General features: G+C 35.7%; 1 protein-coding gene across 1 annotated transcript; it reads right to left on the bottom strand.

The window, feature by feature from the left end:
* Nucleotides 1–12,581: 12,581 nt before the first annotated feature.
* On the bottom strand, nucleotides 12,582–14,062 carry LOC147786534 (protein NUCLEAR FUSION DEFECTIVE 4-like). The gene is made up of 2 exons (XM_087120500.1): nucleotides 13,487–14,062; nucleotides 12,582–13,331 (listed from the first exon to the last, which is right to left on the bottom strand). Exons 1-2 carry the CDS (start codon nucleotides 14,060–14,062, stop codon nucleotides 12,582–12,584), a joined length of 1,326 nt encoding a protein of 441 aa, XP_086976626.1.
* Nucleotides 14,063–15,203: the final 1,141 nt, after the last annotated feature.

Here is a 15,203-nt window from a genome sequence, read left to right as displayed (position 1 = left end):
AATAACTTAAACAATAAGTTTTTTTTTGTATTGTTTCTTGTTTTGAATTTTGAGTACGATGTTGTATGACATTGAATCACCTGAAATTTTATTGTGTTTTTATAATTTTATTTAACAATTGACTTAAAATAATAATTATTTAAAAAACCATAAAATTGTTCATTATAAAGGTCAAGCAACTTGAATAATTTTACCTCTCTCCACAAACCAAAAAAAAAAAAATGTTTGGACAGAAATCTTAAATCTTCACCCTTCACCTCTCATACAAATCAGCTCATTTGCTTCATCAAAATTAAGTTAAACTAAACTAAATTAAATGAATCCGAATACAAAATCTTATCACGAGATCTTACATGATTTTACGTTATAAATCAATGATAGAAATCCTAGTATATGTTAATACATTCATACTCAACGGGGCAATAACATCCCTCGACACACGGAGCGCAGAGTTCACAAATTCTCATCTTCCTTTCAAAATGAAATGAACATATACATACACACACACATATAGCGGAAACATAACACATAAATACATTCTCATAACACTACACATTATGCATTCACATTCATATTACCTAAAATCATTTCCTAGAAAAGCTACCACCTAGGGTGAACATACTAGCATGCATGTATCCAAGCGATCCTTACAAGTATTTCTTCATAAATATTCGTACGATGACTTACATGGTTGACGCGTGCCCTTTCGCTTAGCGTTTCTACGCATATAAGGTGTCCAAAAATATTAGTTTTCTTTAATTAGGTCTTAATTCACATAAAAATATGGTTAGACCTCGAACCAGGATGAGAATTGGGCAAACATAAGTCGAACGGGTCGAAAGCTAACCCTAACGCATGCAGCAAGCGCTTCCATGCGCCAAAGAAATGTCCACGCGCACGTACGGACGCGCCTGAGGGAGAAGGACGAGTGCATGGGTTTGAATCTGGAGGTACGTGCTGGAATTCTGGATTTCCTTACGTTGACGCGTGGCACACATGGTTCAGGTTGGAGCGTCCATCGGGTTGAACTGGGTCGGACATGGGTGCGGGTCGAATCGAGTGTGCAGAGGTCGCATGTCATCGATCGGGTAGAGTCGCGTTGCTCCACGCGGCGTCCGACGTGTTTCTCCACTTTGCTGTCAACACATGTTGCCTTGGTTTCCAAGCCATTTATCTCCTCTTGCCGGTTGACACGTGGCTCACCAGAAAATTTTCTCTCTCCTCCTTGCAGTCCCATAAACAATAGATTAGGTTTTTCCACTTTTCTCATTTTCATATCATTTAATCTTTTACTCAAATCCATTCAACTTCTTCAGTAAAGTTGTAGATCCTAATCTCGATTACATTCTAGTATATATTTTTTTTTTTTTTTGAATTTTACTTCTGACATAAATTAAGTTATGGACGTTGAAAGTAGGTATGTTTTCTTTCTTACTATTTTTGGATAAACTCTCCGAAGTTCCACTCTGAGTCCAAGATTTCAACCAAGCTCATTCACGAAACTCGTGGAGCTCCCTCCCTAGATAAACACATCAAAATATTGGATCTCCATTCGCAAGATAAAGGTTCAAATATGAGGAAAACGCTCAAGATCTTATCTCACGGTTTCTCTATTTTCTTGACGGAAAAAGGGAGCTCCAGCCACCCCAATTTCCTTCTTCCTTCCTAGGTGGAGTTCTTGCAACAAATTCTTGGCTAGAAACGAACTCCGGCAGTGGTCCGGTAAGTTTTCTGGCGGTTCTTTCTTTCATCTCTCTTCAAATTCTCTCAACTCTTTCTCTCTCACTTTTTTTCTTTTGCAGGACTTTTGGTACGGTTCGACCCCATCATGGCAAAGTGTCATTTTTTCCCCTCTGTTGATTTTGACCATTTTTCTATTATTATTATTTTTAATATATATTTGAGTGCTACATATGGACACCATTGACAATATAAGACTTTAAAGGGTATCTCATAAATAGTTGACTGATAATTATTATTATAGGAAAACTTGATCAAGTGCAAGAGTATATCCTAGCTCACTGGAAAGTCTAACACATATGCACGTACTATATCTTCAATGATTTGATTAAGTTGCTCAGTTTGTGTTAGGATCGCGCAACAACGCACACACTCGATCAAGATTAACACAAAGAATATGAGAGAAAATAATTCAAGGAGGAATATTGGCTAAAGGTTTTATTGATGACTTCAGTATGTACACTAAGAAAGAATACAGAGAATGAAAAAAAGTACATTTTGAAAGCTTATATATGCCAGTCAACCCCAACTATCTCTTACTTGGAGACTGATCCAGTCAACAAGAGTTTCATAATCAATTTTCACTTCACCGTACCAATTGAGGCTTTACACAACTTCAATATTCCAACATCAACACATTTTGTCATGTTTGTTGGATTCTTTGCACCCTCTATCTCCTCCTAACACATCACCATCTTCCACTAACCTGCGAGTGAAATGGTATCGCTTTCTGTGTTTCGTCTTTGAATGATAAATCGGGTTCCTCACCAACTGTATGACACACTAACTATCTGTATAAAGAATATTCTCGTGCTTCTTCTTGCCCAATTCATCTAGATAGTCTGTCATCCGTATCATCTTCTTTCCAGCTTCAACTATTGTCACGTACTAAGCCTCAGTAGATGAAAGAGCAATACATTTCTGAAGTGTAGACATCCCATCATCCATAGTTTGCTTCCACTTGGTTGTATCCTCCAACTTTAGGCCTCATCAGAGGGCCTTGGTTCCCCTTCATCAGCAACAAATAATGTAATGAAGGGACATCCCTATTTGGTTCTCTGATTGCTCTGTTCTCTGATTGCTCTTGATCTTTTCAACACCTGCTCAAGCGTCGCTACCTCTCCTACACCATATATCTTTTTAGATATGTTCACAAGAATATAATTTCACAACAATATAATTTCATGAAATATACCATTTATACCATGATTTTTGCTTCTCCATCTTCCTTTTTAAACTCGTCCTAATCTCCCTGATTTATGCACAATTTTTATCTTTCTTGAATTCTATACTTTTTAAAAGTTCCTTAATCTCTCCAAACTTTCACTTTTTATTTTTTAATCTTATTCTTTAGAGAGAGTTGTATTGTATTTTGAGGATATTGTTTTGAGTATTCAAATTGTAAATCTACTCTTCAACTCAGCTGTGTTGTATTCTTCAAAATTTCAATATTTATAACGGTTTGATTTTGAGTCATAGAAAGCATTGAGTTTGCTTCTAAACTTGTAAAAAGAGTTTGTAGTAGTTTTACTCTGATGTGTGAAAAGAGTCAAGAAAAATTATTTTCAAAGTTCTCAATCGGTACTTATTGAGTGGAGTAAGTCGAGTTTGATTGAACCACTATAAAGCTACAGTGTTATATTCTCTTATAACACTATTGAAGTGAAATTAATATTTTGATTTATTCCTTATTCTAAGTCTTTTCATAATTATTTATTGTTTTGAATAGAACTATTATTTTTATACTTGATGTGTTAATTATTAATTGTGATTTTTAATTGATCTAAATAATTCGAAAAATTAAGCATATTTAAATACTTTTTTTTAGAACCCTATTCACCCTCTAGGTTGCCATATCGATCAAATAGATGTGACATTTGACCACAAAGTTCCTTAGAGCACATCTAATCCTTAGGGTTGAGTACAGGATCCTTAAGATAAATTAGTTAGTCACTTTATTTATGTCTATGTCGTGATCCTGTGTATCTTATAATTATGAGGCGCTACCTCGTTTTAGTTCCAATATTGAATGATTTGCTAGTGTCATCGTGGAATAAATTTGATCAATACCGAATTTTTATCTACAAAAGATTACTTGGTGAACAGATTCATAATGTCGTATCAAGTTTTAAGAGGGAACGACCCTTGTGTCTACGAACTACTAAGTACTCATATGACTTCTCTTCGAACTTGCAGGCGAAAAAGTGGAGCTCTATTGGGAGACCCATGTCTATTTTAACATATGATACTAGCACATATCAAGTTCTATTCTTTACCTTCTTATTAAAGTTCAGTTCTTCCCATTTTCATATGTTTTCCACCTAACTCATTTTAACTTTGTCCTCCATCAAAGTGGAAAAGTTTTTCACAAAGAATCTATAAAAATTAAGTTCATACCATTTAATTAATTATGAAAATCTTGGCTCAAATAACTATGAAAAACATGGCTTTTCGAAAGTTATTTCCCTTCGATTTTATTAAAAGAATTGTCTCTTTAAATGTAACAGCCCAAACTCACCGCTAGCTAATATTGTCCTCATTTTGCTTTTCTTTTCGAGATTCGCCTCAAGGTTTTTAAAATGCGTCTGCTAGTTTATGAACAATAATTGTATGATGTATTGAACAATCATTTTTTCCAATACTTCATGTTCTGTTCATCAGAAGGTCTTCTAATAAAGTTTTATCTTAAAAGATCATAACTAGTTAGACCATGAGTTCACTATTTAGAAGTTTCTCTAAGAAGTTTTAGATATTTATATATATTTTGGAATAATATAGAAAAAGACAAATATTTGGTCAACCTTTAATAATGAAATGAATAATCACATTAAAATGAAATTTTAAAAAATTTAGGGATACAAACATTTTAAAAATATCTTTTTCAAAGGACCCTTAGGTGTCCTCAGAGTGAGCATGAGAGGTTTGAAAGATTAATGGTTTGAATTTAATCCTCAATGTTCTTCTGGTTATCTAAGCGATAGAACTCCATTTCGGTTTGTGGAATCCATATCTCCTCGTTAAAGTTCTTATACACATCCCTTTTGTAGAATTCTCGAGTCCTGTAAGCCAACACAAACATAACCACGGCTCCAAACAATGTCGTTGCAGCCAATATTGTGAAAGACCCACCAAAGCAATGAGCTCCAGTGCAAGTTAACCCCTTCCCCACAATCTACTTATCTTCACGTGAAGCTTCCATATCGTACAGCTTCCCGACAACATCCACATTCAGTATGTAAGACCCAAGTGGGACTGCCAATTGCCCACAATTGAACAGCGTCGAGTAACGTTTAAGACCAAACATCTCAGATATTACGTCAAATAGCATTGGATTTTGAGCTCCAAATCAAAACCCAATAATTATGCAGCTAAGTAGACGGAGCCTGGGAAAGGGTAGGCGATGAAAAGCTGATCAATGCAAGTGATGAGAAAGGCAAAAGCAAAGGTTAGAGGACGAGGCAACTTGAATTTGGTCATCAGGGTTTCTGAGATGAAGCCAGAGAAAACTCGGCCGAAGAAATTGAATATGGAAACCCAAGAAACAAGGATGCCTATGGCTCGTTGTGGGTTGCCAAGTGATTCCCCAACTTGACCTAGATTATCTATAGCGGATAGAGAGGACCCACATCCAGAAAATGTAGCTAAGCAAATAAGAGCCATATCTTTGCTGAACACGACTTGCAAGATGGTGAAATTCTCCCCTCTTTCAGGCTTGTTCCATATGTTTTGTCAACACGAGGGCGAAACCTCGGGGACTTTCGAACTGGCAGAGGTAGTGAGGATGGGAGGGTTTTGGTGAAGCATGGAGACTGGGACATAAGGACCAGCGGTTGTTGAGTTTGTAGAGCAACAACTCTTCTCTACATGTGATTAAAATGGGTACGCATAGTAAGCAAACCACAAAAGATGTGCCACCTACGTACCCAGCTTGAGAGAAAACCACTTGTTTTTGTGCAATGGTTAAAAACAAGATGAAAATGACCACTTGTTTTTGTGCAAGGGTTAAAAACAAGATGAAAATAGCCAAAAGAATTGAGACGTAAAGTAACTGGTAAAACACTTTGAGTTCATCGAGATGCTTACGGATACGGATTGGTCGAATTGAGGGGAAAATGATGAGGATTAGGAGAGAGGGGAGCCATGTGAAAAGAAGAACCAGATTGGATGGATCATTGTGGCCGTAAATGGCTAAATAAAGTTGGCTTATGTTGGCACCTCCAATACCCACGTACCCTTTAAGAAGACCCAAAATGATCCCTCGTCGGTCGGGGAAGTTTCTCACGATCGTCACCATAATGGCAGTGTTGGCCCAATTTGAAGAATTAGTACCGAAGCAACTAGAATGAACATTTGCCAGAATTTTGGCTTGGCGATCCAGGCATTTATGGAGAGCCAAATCAAGAAGAAGCCGGTGAAGTTTTGAAATGCCCCAATTATGAAGAGAACCCACGTCGGAGTCACCTCCGCCAGAAGCCCCGTGATAATTTCGATGTTCGACCCGAGATCTTTGGCAAATCCCAATGTGTTAATTTGGGTTTGACTGTAATCAAATTGGGTTTTTATGACTTTGGAATATGTTGGAAACACGTAAGTGGTGCCGTTGCCGATCATCATTATCAGTCCCGCGAATACACTAAACCATCGTCCTGCTACCACTTGTTTGATGAAAGCCCAAGCTTCTGATCCTCCCTTGTTGCCCATATCTTTTCTTGGTGCCAAGCAATTCAGTGCATCACTCTTTTAAAACCAATTCAGTTCGATAGTTTGATGCCTTTGGTAAATTTTAATGGACAACAAACTAAACTTAAACTTCCTCATCTTCATCATTATTGTTAGTGTAACCATTTTCTTTTTGTTACCCTAAAATAACCCAAAGCATAACTGTATGCTCCCACCAAAATAACACATTCATTCATTTGTAGGTTTCAAGTTTAGTCTGTTCTACTTTAATAAACATTTCATCAAAACTAAGCATCAATTTTTCTTAACCCACATTTAATTTCTAATTAATTTAATTGAATGTGATGACACATACTCTAGACAATGTTGAATTATCATGTTTGTGGTTTGAAGAAAAATCTTGCTTTCTGTATCACAAATAACAGATTCAGGAGAGTATGTTCTTTTTGGTCCTAAAGATATTCAAATTCTTTCTAATGTGAAACATGTTGCTGTTGATATCCTGTTCTTTGAAAAAAAGAAAAGAATCCTTGTATGTTTTATCGGCTAGGGATGAATATATCAAGAAAATTGGTCATAATGCAAGCTCAACGTTTTGGCATGCTCGTTTGTGTTAGGTGAGTTTTTCAGTTGTTGCAGAAAATATTCACAAAACAACATCTTGATGGTGTTCCTATTTTTAAAGATATTCAGCATGATGAGATTTGTCTAGGCTGCCAATATAGCAAGTCTCATCGTCTTCCTTTCTCAAGCTCAAGGAGTAGAGCTTCAACAGTATTGGAATTGATCCATTATGATCTTTTGGGTCCAACACAAACAGCAAGCTATACCGGCCTTCAGTACGTGATGGTGCTTGTGGATGATTTTTCTCGTTTCAGTTGGGCATACTTCTTAAAACACAAAAGTGAAGCTTTTTCAAAGTTTATTCAGTTTTGTTAAAGATGACGTATTTGTTTAGATTGTTGTATATGATTAAATCTCCTTAAAACAAGAATGTAAGTTATAAACCGTTAAGATGCCCTTAAGTACCTAGTTTACAATTATAGCATTTAGGAGAAATTGGATAGCTTATCATGCCTATTAACAGTGGTGAATGATATCATTAGAGCCGAGACCCCTTCATATTCCCTCTAAGAAATTATTAGTGCTTTTAGGGACATAAATAGACCTAAAAATGTCCTGTAGCTTCATGATTAGTGCTATTGAGTTTGACTCATTTTGGTCATATAGGTAGTGCATGGAGGTTGTTTGTGTTAATGCTCTTATCATGTGTGGAAACTATTAAGAGTCTCTAAATAGAATTTTGTTCCATAAACCCATCTCAAGACGGACAACGGACAACACAGGGTAGACTTGGTAGTTTGTCTACACACGAGGTCTTTCCTCCATTTTAGTGTCACGTTATGGTTTGTGGAGGGTTACCAGCTATCCTTTTCATGAATATGTTCAAGATTCATTATACTATATCGGCCTTCATGTTATTATGTTTGATGAGGTTGCTCCTCTTCAATTTAGGATACCGATAATTTACTACCTAAGCAATGTGATAAGGCAACCCTAATCCTCAGCCCAACGATCAAAGTTTTTGTTTTAGCAAGAACACTCGAATCAAAGTAATTAACACCTCCTTATACTAAATTTGTATCAACCAAGAGATAAGGCTAGAATTAGATTACCTCTTATGAAAGATCTAGAAGCAAGATTTGGAACCTTGTTCTAAATTGAGTCACTCCACAATTTAACTTGATCAAGGCTTGATTGAATGGCTCGGGTGCAATTCTACCACAAGAATTGCTTGAAACTTAGAAAGGGCAAATATGATGCTCGGATTTCTAAGGGAAACGTCTCAATTTGAGATCTGAATTACATTCATCCACGAATCTGAATTTTACATAACATATTGTGGGTATTTATAGTCTCCCGAAAAAAGACGTTTGTGGACGGGATTTATTCCCGATCCCCTTTAATCTCCATAAAGAATAAGTCAAATTGACCATTTGACTTTTACATAATTTATGAAATTAAACATAGTTTTTTCTAACAAATGTTGATGTGATTGAGTGGCTAATGCGACATGTTTGAAATTAATTGAGCTCTTATAGGTCCATTTGGAACACCGTGATTCTTATCATCTTCCCCCTCTTCAGAAGGATTCGTCCTCTAATCAGAAAAAATCATCTTTCCGTCACCTCCTTTTGAAATGTTTTGATCAAATCTGCATGCTTCACTCACAAAAAATATTAGAAGGAAATTAGTAGGAATAGGAAGCAAATGAAGTGTATTAAATCCATAAACTACTTTCTTAAAGAATAAGTCTCAGCAACATGCTTTGCATCATCCATAAATCTATCTGCCACATGCTTCATCTTTGGCCAACAAAAGTGTTTATACAACATCTTATAAACTTTATTAATCCTAAGATGTCCCATTAAGGCACCACCATATGCTTCTCTCAAAAACAAATCTTTTATAGAGCATTTAGGAATACAAAGCATATTCTTAGTAATTAAAAATTTATGAAACACATAATAATCATCCACCACTTTTTTTTTTTTTTTGCAAGACAAGATGCATAAATAGTTCTAAAGTATTGGTCATCTGTCTATAATTCAATAATATGCTCAACTCCAATAATTTTTGCACTAAGAGAAGTAAAGAGATCATACCTTTTAGATAACACATGAGCTACTGTATTATCTTTACCTTGCTTATACTTGATGACATACGAAAATGTTTCAATAAATTCCACCCACTTTGCATGTCTACGGTTCAGTTTGCTTTGACCCTTCACATACTTCAAATTTTTATGATCAAAGTGGATCACAAATTCTCTAGGTCATAAGTAGTGTTGCCGCACATGCAATATATGAACTACAACCAATTCTTTATCATAGGTAGGGTATTTCAATGTTGCCCCATTTAGTTTTTCACTAAAATACACTAACGGCTTTTCATCTTGAATTAAAACAACACTTATGACCAAACCACATGCATCACATCCAATTTCAAAAGTTTCATAAAAGCTACGCAAAACAAATAGTGATGCATTGCTTAATTTGTTCCTAAGCAAATTGAATGCATCATCTTTCATTCCTCCCCATTTAAAAACAACATTCTTTTTTACTAAGTCGTTCAATAGTGTTCCGTTATGGTTCTAAAATCATTTATAGATCTCTTATAGAGGTTAGCTAACTCATGAAAACTCGAGCTTTACGTGCACTCTTTTGTGTTGGCAAATCCATAATGAATTTAACTTTGTCTCTATCTAATGCTATTCTACTTTTATCAACTATGAAGCCAATAGAGTGAACTTTTTCCATGCAAAAACTACCCTTATTAAAATTAAATTTCTCTTTTCTATGTGTAATCAAAACTAATTTAACATGCTCCACATGCTCAAGCAAAATCTTCAAATAAATTATAATATCATCAATATAAACAATAACATGTTTTCTCATATATTTTCTCAAAACATTATATATTAAGCGCATCGGTGTACTAGGAGCATTAGTTAACCTAAAAGGCATAAGAAGCCATTCATACAATTCAAACTTAATATTGAAAGTTGTTTTCCATTCATCTCCTATGTGCATTCTAATTTGATGATATCCAGATTTCAAAATAATTTTTATAAATAGACCCGAATCATGCAATGAATCATGCAATAAATCAAGCATGTCGTCTAACCTAGGAATAGGATGTCGATACTTTACCGTGATTTTGTTGATTACTCTATTATCCATGCATATGCGCCAAGTTTCATCTTTCTTTGGCACCAATAAGTCTCGTATAGAACATGGACTCAAACTTTCTCGTACATAGCCCTTCTCCATGAGCTCCTCCACTTGCCTTTGAATTTCTTTTGTCTCGGTTGGATTGACCTGATAAGCTGGCTTATAAGGAATGACAGTCCTTGGAATGAAGTCTATTTTATGTTCAGTACCTCTAATGGGAGGTATTTCTTTATCTTGAAACATGTCTTCAAATTCCTGTAAAAGAAATTGAAAAATACTAGGCAAAGCCAAGTTGTTATAGTTAGAGACCAAAAATCTTCCATTGTACATAAGTACAAAGATCGATTTTTGTGAAAACCTTCTCACCTCTCCAACTGTAGCCAAATAAAGCCAAATAACTCTCTCTCTTCCTTTTTTCTTCAATTTCATCTCTTTCTTCCTTCTTCTTTTTTTCTCTTTGATTTTTCTCTCTTTTTTCACTCAACTCTTGTTTTTCTTTTAACTCTTTTTCCTCAAACTCTTTCTTTCCTCCAACTTTAATTGATCAGCAAATACATTTGCAGAACTCAAAGGTACAAGATTGGTTTTTCTACCATCTTTGACAAAAGAATATCTATTCAAATAGCCATCATACATAACCCTCCTGTCAAATTGCCATGGTCGCCCAAGCAATATGTCTCCAGCATGCATTGGCAACACATCTCAAAGAACTTCATCTTTATATTTTCCCGAAGTAAAAGATATTAAAGCTTGGGAAATTACCTTCATTGTTCCATTATCATTGAGCCATTGGAGCTTGTAAGGTTTAGGATGATCTTGAGTTGAAATTTGCAACCTTTTGATCAACATAGTACTTACTACATTGATGCAACTTCCACTATCAATGATAAGACTACAAGCAGTCCCCTTGACTAAACACCGCGTGTGAAATAGGTTGTCTCTTTGATCATCAACATCATTCTCCATAACTTGAGTTTTAAGAAGTCTTCTTGTAATAAGTGCAAAATGAATACCATCTTCTAGTTTTCCTCATTCTTCTGGACTTCTTCAACTAGATCATTGATCTCCCCTCCATTTTTCTCGTCTTGGTTCATGATTGTACGAACAATAGTTTTATATGATTAGGACCTCACACACTCAACTCACTGATTTTACACTCAGGAACACTCGTGTTTAACACACAAAGGTAGGCTATTTAGGAAAGTGACTAATTTATGATCAAGGTAGGTAATATGGATAAAGCAATTTTGATAGTAGCGAGCTATTCAAGACAATCAAGACAAGGTAATTATGTAGTAACAACAAAATAAAACAAGAAATGAACAAATAAATAAGGGACAAAGAATGATCATGAAGATCGAACACAACAATTCCAGATTTATATGCTTTATGGAAAAAATGAGAATTGAAATTTATTTGATCTTCAAATAAATGTGCAAATGGTCTAATGATAAGGATTTATTAAGAACAATATGATAAGGATTTTTTTTTTCTTTCATGATCTAAATATGATCTTTAACAGGACACTAAGAACAAAGTAGGAAGATAATGAAGAATGTTGGAAATGACAGTAAGAAAATAAATGACAGATTTAAAGAGACGATAAACAATAGAAGAAATTAAAGATAAAATCAATTCTAGAGTCGGCCACAAAGATGCAACCTACGCTCTGATACCAAACTGATAAGGCAACCCTAATCCTCAGCTGAACGATCCAAGCTTTTGTTTTAGCAAGAGCCCTCGAATCAAAGTAATTAACACCTCCTTATACGAAATTTGGATCAACCAAGAGATAAGGCTAGAATTAGATTACCTCTTATGATCGAAGATCTAGAAGCAAGATTTGGAACCTTGTTCTAAATTGAGTCACTCCACAATCTAACTTGATCAAGGCTTGATTGAATGGCTTGGGTGCAATTCTACCACAAGAATTGCTTGAAACTTAGAAATGGCAAATATGATGCTCGGATTTCTAAGGGAAACGTCTCAATTTGAGATCTGAGTTACATTCATCCACGAATCTGAATTTTACATAACATATTGTGGGTATTTATAGTCTCCCGACAAAAGACGTTTGTGGACGGGATTTATTCGAGATGTTTGTGGACGAGATTTATTCCCGATCCCCTTTAATCTCCACAAAGAATAAGTCAAATTGACCATTTGACTTTTACATAATTTATGTAATTAAACATAGTTTTTTCTAACAATAAGTCAAATTGACCATTTGACTTTTACATAATTTATGAAATTAAACATAGTTTTTTCTAACAAATGTTGATGTGCTTGAGTGGCTAATGTGACAGGTTTGAAATCAATTGAGCTCTTCGCGCGTAGGTTCAAATTTAGGCCATTCAAGAGATCCTGCGGCCCCAGGTTACGTGAACTTCCTCTAAACCACATTTTGGTTTATGATATGCATGAAAACTACCTTAGGTACCTCAGGAACTCCCAAAAGCTTAGATAGTCGTAAAACCTCCCTATTACTTCCACGTTCATTATATAAGATCCAAGTGGGACAGTTAGTTGCCCACAGTTGAGCAGTGTTGAGTAATGTTTGAGGCCGAAGAGATCAGAGATTATGGCGAATATCAATGGAGTTTGGGCTCCAAGGCCAAACCCAATGATCAACGAAGCTACATAGACTGAATTTATATAAGGGAATGCGATGGAGAGCAAGCCGGTGCAGATGAAAAGTTGGGTAAGACCGAACATGAAAGGGTGAGGTAATTTGTATTTGGTCAAAAGGGTTTCAGAGATGAAACCGGAGAAGACCCAACCAAAGAAATTGAATATGGAAATCCATGAAACCAAAATACTTATGGAATGATTTGGATATTTAAGTGACTCGGCGATCTGCCCAAGATTGTCAATGGCTGCAACGGACGACCCACATGCAGACACCGTTGCTATGAAAATAAGAGTCATGTCTTTGCTTAGAAGAGCTTGCAAGATGCTGAAATCTTCTCCTCTTTGCAGCTCCTTAGATACATTTGAGACCCTCGGCAAAGAAGTTTTTGAAATTTTCTCAAGTTGTTCAGGGGGAATCGAAACAACAACCGAAGGATTCATGGTTTGTTTACCGAGTTTGAAGAGAAAAAGTTCTTCTTGAATAGCTATCAGAAGAGGTAGAAAGATTAAGACGACGATGACCATGACGCCACCGGCATAGCCAGCCTGAGAGAAAGCAATGTTTCTCTGGGTTATGGTGAGAAACAAGAGGAACACTGCTATCGCTATGGACACGTAAAGCAAGTGAAGAACACTTTGAGCTCCTGTGGATGCTTCCGAGCTTTGATTGAACGAATTGGAAGAAAACACAAGAAACATACAATGGATGGTAGCCATGAAAGAAGGAGGAGAAGATCGATAGAATTTTGGTTGCCGTGGATTGCTAAATTAATCTGAGTTAGGATGGCACCCCCGAGGCCAATGAAACCCTTGAGAAGGCCCAAAATGATACCGCGTTGATCAGGAAAATTTCCAACGCTAGTGACCATAACGGCGGTGTTGGGGAAGTTCTGTGAATTAGAAGTAATATAGATGTAAACAAACATTAGCCATAAATGGGGTTTTGGGACGTAGCTAGAAATGGAGAGCCAAATCATAAAGTAGTTGAAGAAATTGGAGGATATCCCTACAAGGAAAAGCATCCACGGAGGAGCCACCTCGACGAAAAGCCCAGCAAAAACTCCGAGGTTGGAGCCGAGATCTTTAGCAAATCCCAAGGTATTAAGTTGGGTTTGATTGTAGTCAAATTTTGTTTTTAAGAGTTTGGAGTATGTTCCGAACAAGTAAGGTGAACCACAACCGATCATGATCGGAAAAGAAGTGAACACTGAAAACCATCGTCCTTCAACAACTTGTTTCACAAATAGCCAACTTTCTGTTTCACGGTTGTCGCCCATGGTCACTAACTGGACTAATGGGCGCTAGAAATTGATTATTATTTAGGAATAAGAGGTGTCAGCATTGGCTGAAAATGAGAACGAGAATTGGCTGAAAATGAGAACGAGAATGAGGAATAAAGAATGAGTAATAAAGAATGAAGAATCAAGAATCAAGAATGAAGAATGAAAATTGGGAATGAAATTTTGAGTCCCAATTTGGTGCCCTATAAAGGAAATTCAGTTCCAAACATCTTACCCAACGCAACATAGATAGAGTTTAATGATGGAAAATGGTTTCGCAAGCGGAAACAAACACTAACTTCCTCTCCTACACCATATATCTTTTTAGATATGTTCACAACAACATAATTTCATGAAATATACCATTTATACGATGAGTTTTGCTACTCAATCTTCCTTTTTAAACTCGTCTTAATCTCCCTAATTTATGCAAAATTTTAACCTTTCTTGAATTCTATACTTTTTTATTTTTTAATCTTCTTGAGAGAGAGTAATATTATATTTTGAGTATATTGTTTTGAGTATTCAAATGGTAAATCTACTCTTGACCTCAGCTGTGTTGTATTCTTTAAAATTTCAACAACTATAACGGTTTGATCTTGAATCCTAGAAAGGATTGAGTTTGCTTTTAAACTCGTAAAAAGAGTTTGTAGCAATTTTACTCTGATCGATGGAAGGAGTCAAGTAAGATTCTTTTCAAAATTCTTAATAAGTACTTGGTGAGTGGAGTAAGTCCAGTTTGATCGAACCAAGGTAAGGAATACAATGTTAAATTTTCTTACTCTTTCCTATTTAACTGTCAAATTAATATTTTGATTTATTCCATATTCTAAGCCTTTCATAATTATTTATTGTTTTGAATAGAATTATAATTGGTCTAAAAAACTTGATAATTCTGAAAATTAAGGCATATTTAAATACTTTTTTTATTTAAAACCCTATTCACCCTCTAGGATTGCCATATCATCCAATAGATGTGACATTTGACCACAAAGTTGGTACATCTGATACTTAGGGTTGAGTATAGGATCCTTAAGGTAAATTAGTTAACCACTTTATTTACGCCTATGTTGTGATCCTGTGTATCTTAGAATTATGAGGCGCTATCACATTTTAGTTCTAATACTGAATGATTTGC

This window comes from Cucurbita pepo, chromosome 20, assembly GCF_057944985.1.
Source record: "Cucurbita pepo subsp. pepo isolate OVF chromosome 20, ASM5794498v1, whole genome shotgun sequence".
In the NCBI taxonomy this organism is placed as follows: Eukaryota; Viridiplantae; Streptophyta; class Magnoliopsida; order Cucurbitales; family Cucurbitaceae; genus Cucurbita; species Cucurbita pepo.
The sequence above is the reverse complement of the archived record's forward strand: the minus strand, read 5'-3'. Positions and strand labels throughout refer to the sequence as shown.